Below are 20,812 nucleotides of genomic sequence, written 5' to 3'. Positions count from 1 at the left end.
CCTGGGGAAGGGATGGCAGCAAATAGGTAGAGGGGGAGCGTTAGAGAGCTGTATGGGGGATCAGGGAGGTTGGGGGCTAAGGGGGGATCCTACACAGCAGAATAAGTTTATAAAAACAAAACAAAACAAAAAAACTTATTTTAGTACTGGCAGACTTTCTGCCAGTACTTAAGATGGCGAGGACAATTGTGGGGGAGCGAAGAGAGCTGTTTGGGAGGGATCAGGGGGTGGGATGTGTCAGGTGGGAGGCTGATCCCTACACTAAAGCTAAAATAAACCCTGCAAGCTCCCTACAAGCTACCTAATTAACCCCTTTACTGCTGGGCATAATTCACATGTGGTGCGCAGCAGCATTTAGCGGCCTTTTAATTACGAAAAAGCAATGCCAAAGCCATATATGTCTACAATATCTGAACAAAGGAGATCCCAGAGAAGCATTTACAACCATTTGTGCCATAATTGCACAAGCTGTTTGTAAATAATTTCAGTGAGGAACCTAAAATTTGTGAAAAAGTGATCAATTTTTTTTTATTTGATCGCATTTGGCAGTGAATTGGTGGCATGAAATATACCAAAATGGGCCTTGATCAATACTTTGGGATATATTCTAAAAAAATATATATACATGTCAAGGAATATTCAGGGATTCCTGAAAGATATCAGTGTTTTAATGTAACTATCACTAATTTGGAAAAAAAAGTGGTTTGGAAATAGCAAAGTGCTACTTGTACTTATATTGCCCTATAACTTGCAAAAAAGCAAAGAAGTGGAAACATTGGGTATTTCTGAACTCAGGACAAAATTTAGAAACTATTTAGCATGGGTGTTTTTTGGTGGTTGTAGATGTGTAATATTTTTGGGGTCAAAGTTAGAAAAAGTGTTTTTTCCCATTATTTCCTCATATTTTATAAAAAAAATTATAGTAAATTATAAGATACTAGTCCTAAAGCCCGTTTACACGGGCCATTTTTTGCAGTACAGCGGTCCCACCCCTTGTGCTCTCTCCCTCCCCCTCTCTTTTGCTCTCTCTGCTCCCTCTCCCCCCCTCTCTTTTGCTCTCTCTCTCCCCCTCTCTTTTGCGCTCTCTCCCCCTCTCTTTTGCGCTCTCTCTCTACCTCCTCTCTGTTGTGCTCTCTCTCCCCCTCTTTTGCGCTCTCTCTCTCTCCCCCTCTCTTTTGTGCTCTCTCCACCTCTCTTTTGCGCACTCTCTCTCCTCCTCTCTTTTGCGCTCTCTCTCTCCCCTCTCTCTTTTGCTCTCTCTCTCTTCCTTCTCTCTTTTGTGCTCTCTCTCCACCCCTCTCTTTTGCACTCTCTCCCCCCTCTCTTTTGCGCTCTCTCCCCTCTCTTTTGCGCTCTCTCTCCCCCTCTCTTCTGCGCTCTCTCTCCCCCTCTCTTTTGCGCTCTCTCTCCACCCCTCTCTTTTGCACTCTCTCCCCCCCTCTCTTTTGCACTCTCTCCCCCCCTCTCTTTTGCGCTCTCTCTCCCCCCCTCTTTTGCGCTCTTCCCCCCTCTCTTTTGCGCTCTCTCTCCCCTCTCTTTTGCTGTCAATCTCCCCCTCTCTTTTGCTGTCTCTCTCCCCCCCTCTTTTGCTGTCTCTCTCCCCCCTCTCTTTTGCTGTCTCTCTCCCCCCTCTCTCTTTTGCTGTCTTTCTCCCCCTCTCTCTTTTACTGTCTCTCTCCCCCTTCTCTTTTGCTTTCTCTCTCCCCCCTCTCTTTTGCTGTCTCTCTCCCCCTCTCTCTTTTGCTGTCTATCTCTCCCTCTCTTTATCCCCCCTCTTCTGCTCTCTCTATTCACCCTCTTCTGTTCTCTCTCTCCCCCTCTCTTTTGAGCTCTCTCTCTCCCCCTCTCTTTTGCGCTCTCTCTCTCTCCCCTCTCTTTTGCCCTCTCTCTCCCCCTCTCTTTTGTGCTCTCTCTCCCCCTTCTCTTTTGTGCTCTCTCTCCCCCTTCTCTTTTGTGCTCTCTCTCCCCCTTCTCTTTTGCGCGCTCTCTCCCCCTTCTCTTTTGCGCGCTCTCTCCCCCCTCTCTTTTGCGCTCTCTCCCCCCCCTCTCTTTCGCTCTCTCTCTCCCCCCTCTCTTCTGCGCTCTCTCTCCTCCCTCTCTTTTGCGCTCTCTCCCCTCTCTTTTGCGCTCTCTCTCCCCCCTCTCTTTTGTGCTCTCTCTCTCCCCCCTCTCTTTTGCCCTCTCTCTCTCCCCCTCTCTTTTGCGCTCTCTCTCCCCCCTCTCTTTTGTGCTCTCTCTCCCCCCTCTCTTTTGTGCTCTCTCCCCCCCTCTCTTTTGGGCTCTCCCCCCTCTCTCTTTTGCACTCTCTCCCCTCTTTTTTGCGCTCTCTCCCCCTCTCTTTTGCGCTCTCTCTCCCCCTCTCTTTTGCGCTCTCTCCCCCCTCTTTTGCGCTCTCCCCCCTCCCTTTGCGCTCTCCCCCCTCCCTTTTGTGGTCTCTCCTCCTCCCTTTTGCGGTCTCTCCCCCTCTTTTTTGCGCTCTCCCCCCTCTCTTTTGCGCTCTCCCCCCTCTCTTTTGCGCTCTCCCCCCCTCTCTTTTGCGCTCTCCCCCCCTCTCTTTTGTGCTCTCTCCCCCCTCTCTTTTGCGCTCTCTCCTCCCCCTCTTTTGCTCTCTCTCTCCCCCTCCTCTCTCTCTCCCCCCCTCTCTCTCTCCCCTCCCCTCTCTCTCTCCCCTCCCCTCTCTCTCTCTCTCTCTCTCTCTCCCCTCTCTCTCTCTCCCCCCCCTCTCTATCTATCTCTCTCTCTCTCTCCTCTCTCTGTCTCCCCTCCCCTCTCTCTCCCCTCTCTCTCTCCCCCCCTCTCTCCCCTCTCAATCTCTCTCTCTCTCTCTCCCTCTCCCCTCTCTCTCTCTCTCTCTCTCCCCCCCCTCTCTCCCCTCTCAATCTCTCTCTCTCTCTCTCTCTCTCCCTCTCCCCCTCTCTCTCTCTCTCTCCCCTCTCCCTCTCCCCCCCTCCCCCCTCTCTCTCCCCTCTCTCTCTCTCTCCCCTCTCTCTCTCTCTCTCTCTCTCTCTCTCTCTCCCTCTCTCTCTCTCTCTCTCCCCTCTCCCCCCTCTCTCTCCCTCTCCCCTCTCCCCCCCTCTCTCTCCCTCTCCCCTCTCCCCCCCTCTCTCTCCCTCTCTCTCTCCCCCTCTTGATCTCTCTCTCTCTCTCTCTCTCTCTCTCTCTCTCCCCTCTCTCTCTCCCCTCTCCCCCTCTCTCTCCCCTCTCCCCTCTCGATCTCTCTCCCCTCTATCACGCGACCATGCCCAGCCACGCCCATTCACGCCTGACCATGCCCCTTCACATTGGCCATGCCCCCGCACGGCCACGCCCACTTCTGCCGCATATCAGCTAGGGACTCAAATGCCAGGTGTGTTTGTCCTCGTGCTGTCTCTACTGCGCATGACAGCTTCAGACAAACACACTTGGCCTTTTATTACATAGGATGATGAAAATAATAGTATCTTTAGAAATTTAATGGCGAGAAAAACGGTATATAATATGTGTGGGTACAGTAAATGAGAGAGTAAAATTACAGCTAAACACAAACACTGCAGAAATGCAAATATAGACTTGGTCCAATACGGTCAACAAATTGAAAAGTGGTCTGGTCACAAAGGGGTTAAACTGCTTTGCTCAGCAACACATTTGAACGGGGCAGCGTTTCTTATGAGGACATGAAGTTGTCAAGTTATTATAACTATGCGTACAGTGCTGCAGAACCTGTTGGTGCTCTACAAATAAATAATAATAAAAACTAATAACACTATTGGAAGAAAATTACTTAGAGAATAGCTGGAATCCCTATGGCTAAATTTTAAATTAAGAGTGGTACTGGGTGAAACAGGAATAATGAGAATGCTAACAAAAAGTAGTCTGTCTTTATGTAATGGTAAGCTTGGCATATTTGTCCAAAATATAATAAATTGCTTGGTTTTTTGAGAGTAATAACAATTGAATCATAATTACATACTGCAATGTTTTCCCCCCTTATAGTTGATCAACCCAGGGGCTCAGGCCTTGCCTATTAACTGATGATCAGCAATTAAAGGGACAGTTAACACCAAAATTGTTATTATTTAAAAAGATAGATAATGCCTTTACTTCTCATTCCTCAGATTTGCACAACCAAGATTGTTATATTAATATACTTTATTACATTTAAACCTCAAAATTTCTGCTTGTATCTAAGCAACTATAGACAGCCTCTTATCAAAAGCTTTTTTATTAGCTTTTCGCAATAAGACAAGGCTAGTTCATGTGAGCCATACAGATAGCATTGTGCTCTCTCCTGGGAGTTGTGGCTGACACTGCACTAATTGGCTTAAATGCAAGTCAATAGATAATAAATAAACAAACAAATAAATAAATAAATAAATAGCCATGTGATCAAGGGGCTGTCAAAAAAGGCTTAGATACAAGGTAATCACAGAGGAACCATGTTGGTTATGCAAAACTGGGGAATGGGTAATAAAGGGATTATCTATCTTTTTAAATAATACACATTTTGAAGTTTACTGTCCCTTTAATTTAGAACACAGTTTATCAACCTCAAAAGGTTCACATGCTGAGCCAGCCCTAATAGGATTCACACCTGCAAGCTAGAGTAGCCCTTGAAGACCGCCTCTTATCTGAATGCATTTTGAATTCATTTTCACAACTAGAGGGCGTTAGGTAATGTGTGCCATATAGAGAACATAGTGTTCATGCATGTGGAGTTACCTAGGAGTCAGCACTGATTGGCTAAAATGCAAGTCTGTCAAACGAACTGAAATAAGAAGGCAGTCTGCAGAGACTTAGATATAAGGTAATCACAGAGGTAAAAAATATATTAATATAGCTGTGTTGGTTATATAAAACTGGGGAATGTGTAATAAATGGATTATGGTACATAAAAACATAGAAAACAATTTAAAAAAGGGTATCCTTTGAGTTCAAAGGGGGGGTATGTCCCTCAAAGGACAAAGAGTCCCTTAAATGGTATGCAATGATTGATAGAGGTTGTTGAACTAGACTGCCCTCTGCTTCATATGGTTATACAAACATTAGTTAAATAAACATTAGTAAGGCAAATTTGTGGAATAGTGTCCACCATATATGGGAAGTGCAGTCTCGGGTAAAATGATATGCAACTGAGTAACGGTAAATCATACGTGAATCGAGACACAGTGAGGAAAAAAGTGATCAAAAAGTGTGATTAAAACTAGTGTGTACACAATCTGGTGTAAAAAACGAGATTTCAAAAATGGTAACATAAAAATGATAACATAAAAATGGTATGGTGCAAATCACATAACAAACGATGTGTGGTGGAGAAAAAATAATTATAATAAAGAATCTATCAGAAGGGAGCAAAATAGTGAATATCTGATTGATGTAAAAAAATATAAAGTGAGTAGATACTTAAATAAGCGTGAACAGTATATTATAAAGTGTCACAAATATAACATATAAGATACAGCGTGTAATCACATAAATGTCCGTAAATTATAAGATAGTTATGACGTTAAGGCAGTCCTAATAGAAAAGAGTATCCAAAAGTTATAATGAATGTAAGTTTGTTCCAATAACGATCCTTTTTCTCCAAGGGATCCTAATACTCCAGTTAAAAATATAATGAAAAAAGTTCCAAAGCCTCCGTATCAAGGCAAAAATAAAAACAAAAATAACAATGTAAAAGCTGGGAAATCCTCAGAACCTAAGGATAGAGGAAAAAAGCAACATAGTATAGTACTGTTAAAATATATATAAATCACGAAATATAGCTCACCATATAGTTGTCAACGCGTTTCGGCCCACAGCTTGGGCCTTTCTCAAGACTAGTATATAGTGGTGTGAGCATGGTCTTTTATATTTGTGGGTGGGCAATCAAATTTTACTTCAAATGGCGCCAAAAAATGCCGCAATTGGCACCGGAAGTGCTACACCGGATGTATTAGTTCCATACCGGATGTAGTATCCTTGGTTGTAGCCGTTAAACTATATATCGCCATAATGCATATTGTATTTATAGTGGCCAAATTTGTTATCAACTGTGTGTAGTGTGTCTCCTAATGGCCTTTTGTAACTGTTATCCCCCATGTAAGTCTCTCTTGTTCTTACCGGGTGTTTGGCTAAACCGGATGTTTACCCATATCCCCCGGTTCCGGCTTGGGACTTATTCTCCAAACCGGAAATCGAGGTTCATGGGACCGGAAGTTTTGGTTCCTCTACTTCCGGTTTAATCAAACCGGAAGTCGGGATGCATGAAATCGGATGTCTACTGTTACACTGGGTTCAGACATCATCTGTTATACCACCTAAGTGGCAATATGAATTGTCTTGGAGGTTTCTTAGTATCCATTATCATAGAGGTAGTGGTATTACATTGTATAGGTTAGTGTTGTGATAGATACAATTCACATATTCGAATGTTGTGCATAAATGATCCATAAAAACAAATGTGTGGTCTCTAAAAACATTGAATGCTTAAAAGCATGTGTGGCTCTCCTTCTATCATTCTCTTACCCCATTGGTTACTACATATTGGGATACCTGGGGGATGATGGGGAGATGTTGGGATATGGGAGATATGGAGATATGAAGGTGTGAGGGGGGTTGACTAGGTTTCGTTGAGGTATGAAATAGTGAGTGGCTTGTTTTAATTTTGAAGTTGCTAGTGGGACTTCTATAATCTTATAGACGGGGGATATCATGAGATGGAGATCTATTAATCGGAATGTTACTGGACTGTGCAAATAGGCTTGTATTGGTGCTTGGTAGTGTGTTCACTCTAATATGTCATAGGGAGTGGTCAATATCACACATACACTGAAGTCTGTGTATTATATTTACGTGAATGGACCATGCTTGTCCTCAAGTTAAAAGAATTTGGAAGTTGCCCTATCTAGGGTGACTGAATGCATTGTAGGTTGCTTCATGTGTTTCTAATAGGTTGTGGTAGTTATATTGGGAATGAGCATTGTATGGCTCATCTTATCACTAGTCTCAATGTGACAGTTAGTTCAGTTTAGATTCAATAGGTGGGAAAGGTCTTCCTTGTTGTTTAGACCTCTAGGGTAAAGACAGTCTAGTTCGAATATCCATCTCGACTCCAACTAGACTGTCTTTACCCTAGAGGTCTAAACAACAAGGAAGACCTTTCCCACCTATTGAATCTAAACTGAACCAACTGTCACATTGAGACTAGTGATAAGATGAGCCATATCACATCTGATTTACCGTTACTCAGTTGCATATCATTTTACCCGAGACTGCACTTCCCATATATGGTGGACACTATTCCACAAATTTGCCTTACTAATGTTTGTTTAACTAATGTTTGTATAACCATATGAAGCAGAGGGCAGTCTAGTTCAACAACCTCTACCAATCATTGTATACCATTTAAGGGACTCTTTGTCCTTGGAGGGACATACCCCCCCTTTGAACTCAAAGGATACCCTTTTTTTAAATTGTTTTCTATGTTTTTATGTACCATGGATCCATGTTTTTAGATTTAATTTGTGTTTGTAATAAATTGTATCGTATCTATCCACAGTAGTCTTACTATCATATAAGCCTCTGTGGCTTACTATAGGCACTCAGCCCTCACAATAGGGTTGCATTTATTTTTATTTTTAGTGTGAAAACAATTCTCACACACACACACAAGACTTTGACTTCACTGGCGCTCCTCTCTATACCTCTCTTTCAATCATACTTCCCCTGTGGGTAGTGGGGGCCCACCTTAGATAGGAGCCATAGGTCCTTTAAGCGCTGTGAGTACAACATTTCTCTAATAAATGGATTAGCTATCTTTTAAAACAATACAAATTCTGGTGTAGACTTTTCATTTAAGCAATCTTGCACAGTGTTTTCCTTCTTAAACCATGACCTGATACAATGTGACAACACAAATACTTAATTGTAGCCAAAAAAAGTTCTGTACTTCCCTGTTATACAACTGTATCTCACAAATTACTTTTTAAACTATAAGTTTAAGTTGCTGCAGTTGAATTAGCAGTAACTTTTTGAGTGGGTGGGTTCATGTAGGTGATTCATACTTGAATAGAAATTCTTATACTGATTATTTGAAAAGAGCGATTGTTTTCTTTTTCACTTCACATATGACGTCTCTGACAATTTCTAAACTTGGCAAGTTTTTTCATGCTACAGTGCTAACTTGCTTCATGCTCACATGAATTAATGCCTGATTTATGAATTCTGAAAATGTTATTTTATAGTTTGTGGTTATCAAATATATATTTTTTTCTGAATGAGTTACATGTTTAATCATGTTTTTTAAAAACAGAAGGATAACGTTACACATATTCAGCATTTCTTACTGGTTATTATTATGATTATACTTTATTTATGAAGCGCCATCCATGGATACAGTTCATTTAAATAAAACAATAATATAAAACTTGTAAGAGACAGGACAAAATTTACAATCACATACAGGAGGAATTGAGGGCCCTATTGCCGTGGGAACTTACACTCTAGAAGGGTAGGAGGTTGAGAAACAGGAGGCGAGGACTGCAAGATTGAATGAGGGAAATGTTGTTAGGTAAGAGAAATATTATTGAGCTGGGTGGTAGGCTTCTCTCAACAGAAAAGTCTTCAGAGAGCATTTAAAGGAAGAAAGATTAGGGCAAAGCCTGACAGCACGAGGGAGAGTGTTCCAGAGGTTAGGTGCTGCACGACAGACGTCCTGCAGTCTAGCATGGGAAGAGGTGATAGTCGCAGAAGCAAGGAGCAGGTCATTGTTGAATCTTAGTGGGCGGGCTGGAGTATACTTGTTGATTAGAGAGGATAGGTAGAGGGGAGCGGTGTTGGTGAGCGCTTTGTATGCAACGGTAAGAATTTTTTATTTAATTTTGCTGTAAATGGGGAGTCAATGAAGGGACTCGCAGAGAGGTGCAGCAAATAAAGAGCGACGGGAAAGGTGGATCAGCCTGGCAGAGGCATTTAGGATGGATTGAAGGGGGGAGAGACAGGAGAGAAGAAGGCCTGGATCCTAAAAACACATCCTGACTTACAATTCTTATATTCATAGATCATCATAAATCTGGGTAATAATTCCAAACTGATTTTTAAGTAGAATTTTAAAGGGACAGTCAACACCAGAATTTTTGTTTTAAAAGAAAGATAATACCTTTATAACTAGGCTGACCATATTGCTGCTTTAAAAAGGGACACATATGAAAAATACATATGTCAGGGTTCTTATAATGGAACATTATTCAAAATGTTTCTTTAAACATCCCTGTCATATGTATTTTTCATATGTGTCCCTTTTTAAAGCAGCAATATGGTCAGCCTATTTATAACCCATTCCCCAGTTTTGCATAACCAACAGTTAGAATAAAACACGTTTTCCTCTGTTATTACCCTGTATCTAAGCTTCTGATGACTGCCCCCTTATTTTAGTTAATTTGACAAACTTGTATTTTAGCCAATCAGTGCTCACTCCTAGGTCACTTCACATGCATGAGCTCAATGTTATCTATATGAAACACATAAACTAATGCCCTCTAGTGGTCAAAATGCATTCAGATTAGAGGCAGTCTTCAAGGTCTAAGAAATTAGCATATGAACCTCCTAGTTTTAGCTTTCAACTAATGCCCCCTTATTTCAGTTCTTTTGACAGACTTAAATTTTAGCCAATCAGTGCTCACTCCTCGGTAAATTCATGTGCATGAGCTCAATTTTATCTATATGGAAACACATGAACTAATGCCCTCTAGTAGTGAAAAACTGTAAAAATGCATTTAGATTAGAGATGGCCTTCAATGTCTAAGAAATTAGCATATGAACCTCCTAAGTTTATCTTTCAACTAAGAATACAAAAGAACAAAGCAAAATTGGTGATAAAAGTAAATTTGAAAGTTGTTTAAAATTACATGCCCTATCTGAATCATGAAAGTTTTTTTGGACTTGACTGTCCCTTTAAGTAGATGCAGAAATGCTCATATTGTTTCAAAATTGGTAATCTTCTCAAAAAATCTATTGCGCACCTATTGTATCTTTTGATTGTGGGATGTATTACTATCCACCAATAGATCAGTGTGAGTTTTGCTTTTAAGCCAGTGATACACTGTCCCCCAGACCACTTGTGTACTTTCCATTAGTTTAAAAAATAAAATAAAGAGCTTTAAAAAATATTGTATACAAAGTAAAAATGAAACTTTCATGATTCAGATAGAGCAGTTTATTAAAGGACCAGTCAACACAGTAGATTTGCATAATCAACAAATGCAAGATAACAAGACAATGCAATAGCACTTAGTCTGAACTTCTGACAATTTTAACAGTTATGTCTATTTCCACTCCTCCTGTATCATGTGACAGCCATCAGCCAATCACAAATGCATACACGTTTATTCTGTTAATTCTTGCACATGCTCAGTAGGAGCTGGTGACTCAAAAAGTTTAAATATAAAAAGACTGTGCACATTTTGTTAATGAAAATAAATTATAAAGTTGTTTAAAATTTCATGCTCTATCTGAATAGTGAGAGTATTTTTGACTTGAGAGTCCCTTTAAGAACTATCTTCAGCTTAAAGAACAAGGAGCCTTGGAAGTAATGATATGGAGGCCCATTTATCAAGCTCCGAATGGAGCTTGAGGGCCTGTGTTTCTGGTGAGCCCGCAGGCTCGCCAGAAACAGCAGTTTAACCCTGTCCGCCTGCTCCATAACCCTGTCCGCCTGCTCTAAGCAGGTAGACAGAGATTGCCACAATTCAACCTGATTGAGTACGATCGGATTGATTGACACCTCCCTGCTGGCGGCAGGGGGCGGCGTTGCACCAGCAGCTCACAAGAACTGCTGGTGCAATGCTGAATACAGAGAGCGTATTGCTCTCCGCATTCAGCGAGGTCTGTCGGACCTGATCCGCAGTGTCTGATCAGGTCCGACAGACCTTTGTTAAATAGGCCTCAATATCTCAACATCATTTAGTCTGTCTACATGAAAAGACAGAGGCAACTTATGCTGCCTGAATCCACAGAAGAACTTTGGTTAATTCTCCAAGAATTTTGGAACAATTTACCTGACAAGATCCTTAAAACAAACTGCATGCAAGTGTACGTAGAATTGATGCTGTTTTGAAGACAAAGGGTGGTGACACCAAATATTCATTGATTTAGATTTTTCTTCTGTTCACTATCTATGCATGTTCTTAATTGATAAAAAAAACTTAACATTTCTATTCTGAAAACATCCTTACGTTACAGCTTTTTCTCACACCTGTTTAAAACTCTTGCACACTACTATATTTTAAGGGTCAGTTAAAAGCTGGTCATTTTAATTTTCAGACTAAAAGAAATCAGATGCTTGAGCAATACTATTCAGTGGGATAGCTTACTGGCTACAGCTAATACAAACATTAAAATATGCATTTTCTCACGTGAGGAATATATGTTCTAGAAAAAAGGGCCATGGATTTTAAAATGCCCTCTTTTAAATTCAACTAAGAAAATATGCATGCAATTTACTGTCCCTTTAACACATGCTATAATAAAGAAACATAAAAACTGAATTTAATTGATTTTTTTGTGTGATTCAGATACAGCATGCATCTTTTTAATTCACTTCTGTTATTTTACCTCCATTTTTACCTCTATTACATATCAAGCCGCAACACTATATTGCCGTTCCTTTGCCCGCCTCCAAAAAAAAGTCTTGTGCGATGACGAATATCCCTATAACTAATTTTATTGGTCCCCCAGTGGTGTCTGAAAATCTTCACTCTACGCCTCCACCTGCAATTGCACATGCGTTTCTCATTGAATTTACTCCCTGTATAGAAGAGCGTTCATGAGACACGCAGGCGCATTGACTTCAACAGGAAAACCCAGCTAAAATCAGGAAATGAGCGGGGGCTGGAGAAACCTACAAGACGGTATGAACGATCAAACATTAAAATGTCCAAAATTATAACGAATGTAAAAAAAAAATACGTTAGCGACTATATATATATTGGTAATATGTGAATCTATGGCATTAATACTGTTTGTGAAAATGTACTTTCACTTTAATATCCTTTAAAGTAGGACCATTATTAGTAGTAGTACAATGGAAATATTTGTTTGCTTCCATGTATCTAAATGTATCTAAATTATTATGGCTGTTTAAAGGGACAGTTTACTCAAAAATTTTCTCCCCTTTAATTTGTTCCCAATGATTCACTTTATCCGCTAGAGTGTATTAAATTGTTTACAATTATTTCCATCACCCTTATATTGGCATTTGAAATAGTTTATTTGAAAGTGTTTGGCCTCAAGGCCAAGCTGTGTAAACACAGCCAGTAGAAGAAAATACACTCCCAGTGGGTTATAGTAGAGATAAGGTAATAAAATGTTAAATTTCCATTGTTCTCTCCAAGTATTGGTGATTGGTTTATTCACAGATATAAGATAAAGAAGCATTTATATGTACACAATGTGATACAGTAATGAGATCTGATTATACCTACAAGCTCAACCAATTTTATTAGGTTGTGGCTTCAAAACACATAGGCCTAGATTACGAGTTGTGCGTTAGCCTTAAAAAGCAGCGTTAAGAGGTACTAACGCTGCTTTTTAACGCCCGCTGGTATTACGAGTCTTGCAGGTACAGGTGTACCATTCACTTTTTTGGCCAGACTCGGAAATACCGCAAAACCACTTACGTCAATTGCGTATCCTATATTTTCAAGGGGACTTGCATAGCGCCGGTATTAAGAGTCTGACCAAAAGTGAGCGGTAGACCCTCTCCTGTCAAGCCTGGTACCGCATTTTAAAGTCAGTAGTTAAGAGTTTTACACTACAAAGCCGTAGCATAAAACTCAACTAAAGTGCTAAAAAGTACACTAACACCCATAAACTACCTATTAACCCCTAAACTGAGGCCCCCCCCCCACATTGCAAACACTAAAATAAATATTTTAACCCCTAATCTGCCGAACCGGATATCGCTGCCACTATAAAATATATACTAACCCCTAAACCGCCGCACTCCCGCATCGCAAACACTATTTAAATGTTATTAACCCCTAATCTGCCGGCCCTAACATCGCCGCCACCTACCTACATTTATTAACCCCTAATCTGCCGCCCCCAACGTTGCCACCACTATAATAAAGTTATTAACCCCTAAACCTAAGTCTAACCCTAACACCCCCTAACTTAAATATAATTTAAATAAATCTAAATAAAATTACTACAATTAACTAAATTATTCCTATTTAAAACTAAATACTTACCTATAAAATAAACCCTAAGCTAGCTACAATATAACTAATAGTTACATTGTAGCTAGCTTAGGGTTTATTTTTATTTTACAGGCAACTTTGTATTTATATTAACTAGGTACAATAGTTATTAAATAGTTATTAACTATTTAATAACTACCTAGTTAAAATAAAGACAAATTTATCTGTAAAATAAAACCTAACCTAAGTTACAATTACACCTAACACTACACTACAATTAAATTAATTACCTAAATTAAATACAATTAATTGCAATTAAATAAAATTATCTAAAGTACAAAAAAAAACTAAACACTAAATTACAGAAAATAATAAAGAAATTACAAGATTTTTAAACTAATTACACTTAATCTAATCCCCCTAACAAAATAAAAATGCCCCCCCAAAATAAAAAAAGTCCTACCCTACACTAAATTACAAATAGCCCTTAAAAGGGCCTATTGCGGGGCTTTGCCCCAAAGTAATCAGCTCTTTTACCTGAAAAAAAATTACAACCCCCCCAACATTAAAACCCACCACCCACACAACCAACCCTACTCTAAAACCCACCCAATACCCCCTTAAAAAAAACTAACACTAACCCCCTGAAGATCATCTTACCGGGAGACGTCTTCACCCAACCGGGCCAAAGTCCTCAACGAAGCCGGGAGAAGTCTTCATCCAACGGGCAGAAGTGGTCCTCCTGACGGGCAGAAGTCTTCATCCAGACAGCATCTTCTATTTTCATCAATCCGGCGCAGAGCGGGTCCATCTTCAAGACATCCGACGCGGAGCATTCTCTTCTTTCCACGGCCGACAACTGAATGAAGGTTCCTTTAAATGACATCATCCAAGATGGCGTCCCTTCAATTCCGAATGGCTGATGAAGGTAGAAAAATTCCTATTGGCTGATGCAATCAGCCAATAGGATTGAGCTGGCATTCTATTGGCTGTTCCAATCAGCCAATAGAATGCCAGTGCAATCCTATTGGCTGATTGCATCAGCCAATAGGATTTTTTCTATCTTAATTCCGATTGGCTGATAAAATTCTATCAGCCAATCAAAATTGAAGGGACGCCATCTTGGATGATGTCATTTAAAGGAACCTTCATTCAGTCGTCGGCTGTGGAAAGAAGAGGATGCTCCGCGTCGGATGTCTTGAAGATTGACCCGCTCCGTGCCGGATGGATGAAGTTAGAAGATGCCGTCTGGATGAAGACTTCTGCCCGTCTGGGGGAACACTTCTGCCCGGTTGGGTGAAGAAGTCTCCCGGTAAGGTGATCTTCAAGGAGTTAGTGTTAGGTTTTTTTTAAGGGGGGATTGGGTGGGTTTTAGAGTAGGGTTGGTTGTGTGGGTGGTGGGTTTTAATGTGGGGGGGGGGATTGTAATTTTTTTTCAGGTAAAAGAGCTGATTACTTTGGGATAATGCCCTGCAAAAGGCCCTTTTAAGGGCTATTTGTAATTTAGTGTAGAGTAGGGCTTTTTTTATTTTGGGGGGGGCTTTTTTATTTTGTTAGGGGGATTAGATTAGCTGTAGTTAGTTTAAAAATCTTGTAATTTCTTTATTATTTTCTGTAATTTAGTGGGGGGTTTTTTGTACTTTAGATAATTTTATTTAATTGTAATTAATTGTATTTAATTTAGGTAATTAATTTAATTGTAGTGTAGTGTTAGGTGTAATTGTAACTTACTAACTTAATTGTTAGGTTTTATTTTACAGGTAAATTTGTCTTTATTTTAACTAGGTAGTTATTAAATAGTTAATAACTATTTAATAACTATTCCACCTAGTTAAAATAAATACAAAGTTGCCTGTAAAATAAAAATAAACCCTAAGATAGCTACAATGTAACTATTAGTTATATTGTAGCTAGCTTAGGGTTTATTTTATAGGTAAGTATTTAATTTTAAATAGGAATTATTTAGTTAATGATAGTAAATTTTATTTAGATATATTTAAATTATATTTAAGTTAGGGGGGGTTAATATGTTTATTATAGTGGTGGCGACGTTGGGGCGGCAGATTAGGTGTTAATAAGTGTAGTTAGGTTGCGGCGACATTGGGGGCAGCATATTAGGGGTTAATAAATATAATGTAGGTGTCGGCAATGTTGGGGGCAGCAGATTAGGGGTTCATAAGTATATAATGTAGGTGGCGGCGGTGTTTGGAGCGGCAGATTAGGGGTTAATAATATAATGTAGGTGTCAGCGATGTAGGGGGCGGCAGATTAGGGGTTAATAAGTGTAATATTAGGGGTGTTTAGACTCAGGGTTCATGTTAGGGTGTTAGGTGCAGACTTAGAGAGTGTTTCCCCATAGGAAACAACGGGGCTGCGTTGGGAGCTAAACGCTGCTTTTTTGCAGGTGTTAGTTTTTTTTTCAGCCGGCTCTCCCCATTGATTACTATGGGGAAATCGTGCACGAGCACGTTTTACCAGCTCACCGCTAACGTAAGCAGCGCTGGTATTAAGGTGAGATGTGGAGCAAAATTTTGCTCTTTGCTCACTTTTTTGCGGTTAACGCCGGGTTTGTAAAAACCCGTAATACCAGCGCTGTCTGTAAGTGAGCAGTGAGCATAAACTGCTCATTAGCACCGCACAGCCTCTAACGCAAAACTCGTAATCTAGGCGAAAATCAGCTAATTCATATACACAAATAAGCCTTAAAAAAAAAAAAAAAATTCATACATTTTATATTCTGCAACTGGTATAAAAAGTAAATGGAAACACATTAAGGGAAAAACAATTTTATAGTATTCTGTCCCTTTAAAGGGACAGTCAAGTCCAAAAAAACTTTCATGATTTAAATAGGGAATTTCATTTTAAATAACTTTCTAATTTAGTTTTATCACCAATTTTGCTTTGTTCTCTTCATATTCTTAGTTGAAAGCTAATTTTAGGAGGTTCATATGCTAATTTCTTAGACATTGAAGACTGCCTCTAATCTGAATGTATTTTGACCACTAGAGGGCATTAGTTCATGTGTTTCATATATATAACATTGAGCTCATGCACGTGAAGTTACCCTGGAGCCAGCAATGATTGGCTAAAATGCAAGTCTGTCAAAAGAACTAAAATAAGGGGGCATTCTGCAGAGGCTTAGATACAAGGTAATCAGAGGTAAAAAGTTTATTTCTATAACAGTGTTGGTTATGCAAAACTGGGGAATGGGTAATAAAGGGATTATCTTTATTTTTAAACAACAAAAATTCTGGTGTTGACTGTCCCTTTATCCTCAATTATAGACTGAGGTAACAAATGTAAGGCCTAGCCCCATGACACCCTAAAAAGGAATTTATATTTCCTTCCATGTGAGAAACTATTTGTACTGAGGTCTGCTATAATAAATAAAATGTTGGCTAAAAGATGCATAAAACAATAGTCTTTTCTTTTGGAAATATTAAAAAACCACAATAACATTACACAGCCCTTTTAATTATATTATCACCAAGAAACATTCAAGCATGTTTTATTTGGCACCAAGGCTGTGGTTTGTTGCATTATAGTTTCATCTAGATCATGTGTAGGCTGACCATATTGCCGCTTTAAAAAGGGACACATATGAAAAATACATATGTCAGGGTTCTTATACAAAACATTTCTTTAAACAGCAAAAACAGCCCTGACATATGTATTTTTTCATATGTGTCCCTTTTTAAAGCGGCAATATGGTCACCCTAATCATGTGGCATTGGGTACGTTTCATGTTCTTCCTGCTGCAATGGTGCAGTAGTGTTTCTAATACTCTGCTGTATTGTTTCTACTAGTGCTTGATTAGGAAACGTAGTGCAGAAAGTCTATCGTTTCATTGCTTGATGCTGAATGAGGAATACAGAGTAAGCTCAGCAATGTATTGGTTGGTCCCTGTTTATTTAAAAGTTTTGTGCATTGTTAATGCAAGACATTGCACTGCAGAGATATTATTCCTCAATGACATACTTCAGTGTCATGCTTTATTCCAGAATGGGTGCAAGGTGGCATGTGACAGTGCAGAAAGGAATCACTACCCTTCTCTATGCATGCTAAGTGCAGCAATTAAATTCAACACTTCTAACTTGAGTCAAGAAAAATATACACTTTTTATATATATATATATATATATATATATATTCCATTTTCTTTTTCAAATGTTTATGACATTGTCTCCCGGAATATTCTACCTGATCAAGTAGATGTAAATACTATAACCTATTGTTAGCGTGATAGTGATCCAAGTGTTTGTGAAACACTAGGATTTACCAATGCAGAAAATAAAGGCGACTTTCAGTCAGGGCCGGATTTACATCTCAGGTGCCTGTAGGCACAAAAACCTGAAGCGCCCCCCCCCACCCCCCCACCCCCCCTAGAAAAAAGTGGAAAAAATGAGGACTTTTTTTTATTATTATTTAGGACAACTAAAAATAAATATTAGATGTAAAATTACATTTTCCCTTTTATGGAGATACACAAATACACACACCAATTGCAATATTTGTTGTAATGGAAGCTACACCAAAAATCAATATTCACTTGACTCAAATGGCCATACAATTTCTATTATGTATAACAAAAACAAATCATGTTAAACTTTTAATGCAAAATATTCTAAAGAAAACCCTATTTAAAGGGACATCAAATGTGACAGTTTGCTGGGCATTTTATTATTGCACTAGTGCTTGCAGAGAAGTGTGTTAGCCTCTTGCAAAAGAGTTAAACACATAGTCAATGTCAGTTCTGAGACAGCAATACACATCTGTGCAGACCCAGATGGGCTCATAGGACATGTTTATTGACAAGCCATTAGTGTATTGCTTTTCTGGAGATGACTTTGACTATGTGCTTAACATTTTGTTGGAGTCAAACACAGTTTTGTGTAAACAATAGCAATATTAAAACTAGCAGCATGCAAGCTCATCACCATCAACAACCTGTGCAGCCAGTGGAAGAAAATATAAAATGTAGGGAAAAAAATCTTGTAAACTCTGATATTTTTGGTACAAACACACACAGATGTTACATTTATTTTGTTCTGAAATATAAATATCATATGATGTTGCTCTCAAAGGAAAACATGGAATGTTGTAGATTATATGTAATCCAGGGGTCAACAAATGTGTTTAAAATTAGAATTTAGAAATTCAATGGGAGGGGTTTAGTTTTAATCTTTGCCCCTCTCTCCTTCATGGCTCCCTCAACTGCTGTAACATATTCCCAATGAAACACTCGACTTTGTAGGCACCTGGCAGCACAATTCTTACTAAAATAAATGCCCTCATAAAAAAAAAAAAAAAAAAAAAAAAAAAAATTTTTTTTTTTTTTTTTTTTTTTTTTTTTTTATTATTGACAGGCAGGCGCCCCTCACTGCAAGGCGCCTGTAGGCACATGCCTACTGTGCCTAATGGGAAATCCGGCCCTGCTTTCAGTCATGAAGTATAAAATACTTCATGCTGAAAGTATCTTTCTTTGTATGCAGCGTTTGCCGCGCTGAGCACCTCAGGCCTCCCACGGCAGACTGTTATTTTATTACTGAGGTGATTTAGACAATAGTTTGCTAGCTATCCGACATAATGTCAACTGGCCCACACGGCTATTGGCTAAGAGGTGTAAACGTCATCTCACTGAAAAAGGGTGTTAGCCGTGGGCGGCCTGAGGTGTTCATCGTGGGCGAACACTTTAGACAAATAAAGGTACTTTCAGCATGAAGTATTTTAAATTTCATGACTGAAAGTCCCCTTTATTTGTTCCACTGGTAAATCCTAGTGTTTCACAAATGTTAGGATTTACTGTAACTTTAAGATTAGCCTTATTTATATGCTTACTAAAATATAATGATCAAAATGTAAAAGAAGAAAACAGGTTTCAGATGTATTACTATTTATTGTACTTAGTGAAAATTCTTACCACTTTCCCCCTGATTCCAGGCAGGATGATGATAAAAGTGCATGCTGTGACCGCACAAATAGTGATGATTTCAATACTTTTAATGTCAAAAATAAAAGATGTCCTAGGACGTGGATAAAAAGGAAATGAGCTTCCAATCATATTCACTTGTACACCTGAACATAAAGAAAATATCATTCAAAAACTTTGCAAACTTAGTTTATATAAATACTTTTTTTTTATTGTCTTCTAGGAGTAAAATGATGTGAGGAACATATATCATTGTATTATGGGGTTATCTTTATGTAAATATTTAATTACTTTAAACAAATATGCCACTTTAAATTCTTAACAAACTTGCTATTTCAGTATCTATGCAGGTAATCTCACACTAATTCATTACCTCTAACCTTAAAGGGACATTCCAGCCAAAATCGGAATCCACATGGATCTATTTCAGTTTTGAATAAAAGCATTTTTGTGATATACATGTACTAGCAAAAATGCTTCTCATAAAAGCTATAGCTGTTTCAGAAGTGTATTTAAAGGGACAATGAACCCAAAATTTTTCTTTCATGATTCAGATAGAGCATGCAATTTTAAGCAACTTTCTAATTTACTTCTATTGTCAATTTTTCTTTGTTCTCTTGCTATCTTTATTTGAAAAAGAAGGCATCTATGCTAAGGAGCCAGCAAATTGTTGGTTTAGAACCATGGACAGCACTTGTTTATTGGTGCTGTCCAATCAGCAAGGACAACCTAGGTTGTTCACCAAAAATGGGCTGGCATCTAAGCTTACATTCTTGCTTTTAAAATAAAGATACCAAGAGAATGAAGAACATTTGATAATATGAGTCAATTAGAAAGTTGCTTAAAATTACACGCTCTATCTGAATCACCAAAGAAAACATTTGGGTTCAGTGTCCCTTTAAGTATGCACCGTGCGCCAGCATTTTAAACACAGCACTTGCTCAGTGAGCCTAAGGTGCTTGTACCATATGGTAATTACTCAATTTGTTAATTGCTGACTTGATACGAGCCTCACTGGTGCTTTGAGCAGCTGCTGGTGCACTGAGAATATCTAGCTATGCTTCAAATGCACGTGCAGAGAAAAATGTTAACACTTAAACAGTGATAACTTTTACTAGAAACATTTTTTCCTATACGTGTATATTGCAAATATGTTTCTATTCAAAGATGTAATTCATCTATGTGCAATTTAAATTTTGACCGGAATGTCCCTTTAATACAATTTCTGTAATTTTAGCATACCAATCTGCCTTCAAGTTCCTCCTCCCCCATCCAGTCCCTAAAACTGGCCTACATTACAAGTGAGGCGCAAACGTTTTTATTCCATCGATATCGTGTTTCCAGAAGCATTTTTAATTGCGCTGATATTACACGTTGAGGGAAACATTTTTTACTTCTTACCGCGATCTCAGAGCTGTTAACTGTTTTCCAAAACTAAAAAGTGTTACAAAACACATCAAAAATACATTACAAAGTACAGTTACAATAATAATAACACTAATAAAAATTATTCCCAAGAAATATTGCACAAAAATGTTATAGGGGTTCAAATATAGGAGATCTCCGGTGTTAGAAAAAAAAAAGCCACAAAAGGGCTTTAAAGGGACAGTCTACACCAGAATTGTTATTGTTTAAAAACATAGATAACACCTTTACTACCCATTCCCCAGCTTTGCACAACTAACATTGTTATATTAATATACTTTATAACATTTAAACCTCTAAATCTC

At 38.9% G+C, this 20,812-nt stretch overlaps 1 protein-coding gene across 1 annotated transcript in view; it reads right to left on the bottom strand.

Annotated features, from left to right (window-relative positions):
- The window catches only part of DUOXA1 (dual oxidase maturation factor 1), a 102,005-nt gene that overhangs the window by 71,977 nt on the left and 9,216 nt on the right, over positions 1 to 20,812 (bottom strand). The window contains exon 2 of the mRNA XM_053719912.1: positions 19,074 to 19,228. Coding sequence (XP_053575887.1) covers positions 19,074 to 19,214 — 141 coding nt within the window. The 5' untranslated portion in view covers positions 19,215 to 19,228. The remainder of the gene's footprint in view (positions 1 to 19,073; positions 19,229 to 20,812) is intronic.

Source organism: Bombina bombina, chromosome 6, assembly GCF_027579735.1.
Source record: "Bombina bombina isolate aBomBom1 chromosome 6, aBomBom1.pri, whole genome shotgun sequence".
Classification (NCBI taxonomy): Eukaryota; Metazoa; Chordata; class Amphibia; order Anura; family Bombinatoridae; genus Bombina; species Bombina bombina.
The sequence above is the reverse complement of the archived record's forward strand: the minus strand, read 5'-3'. Positions and strand labels throughout refer to the sequence as shown.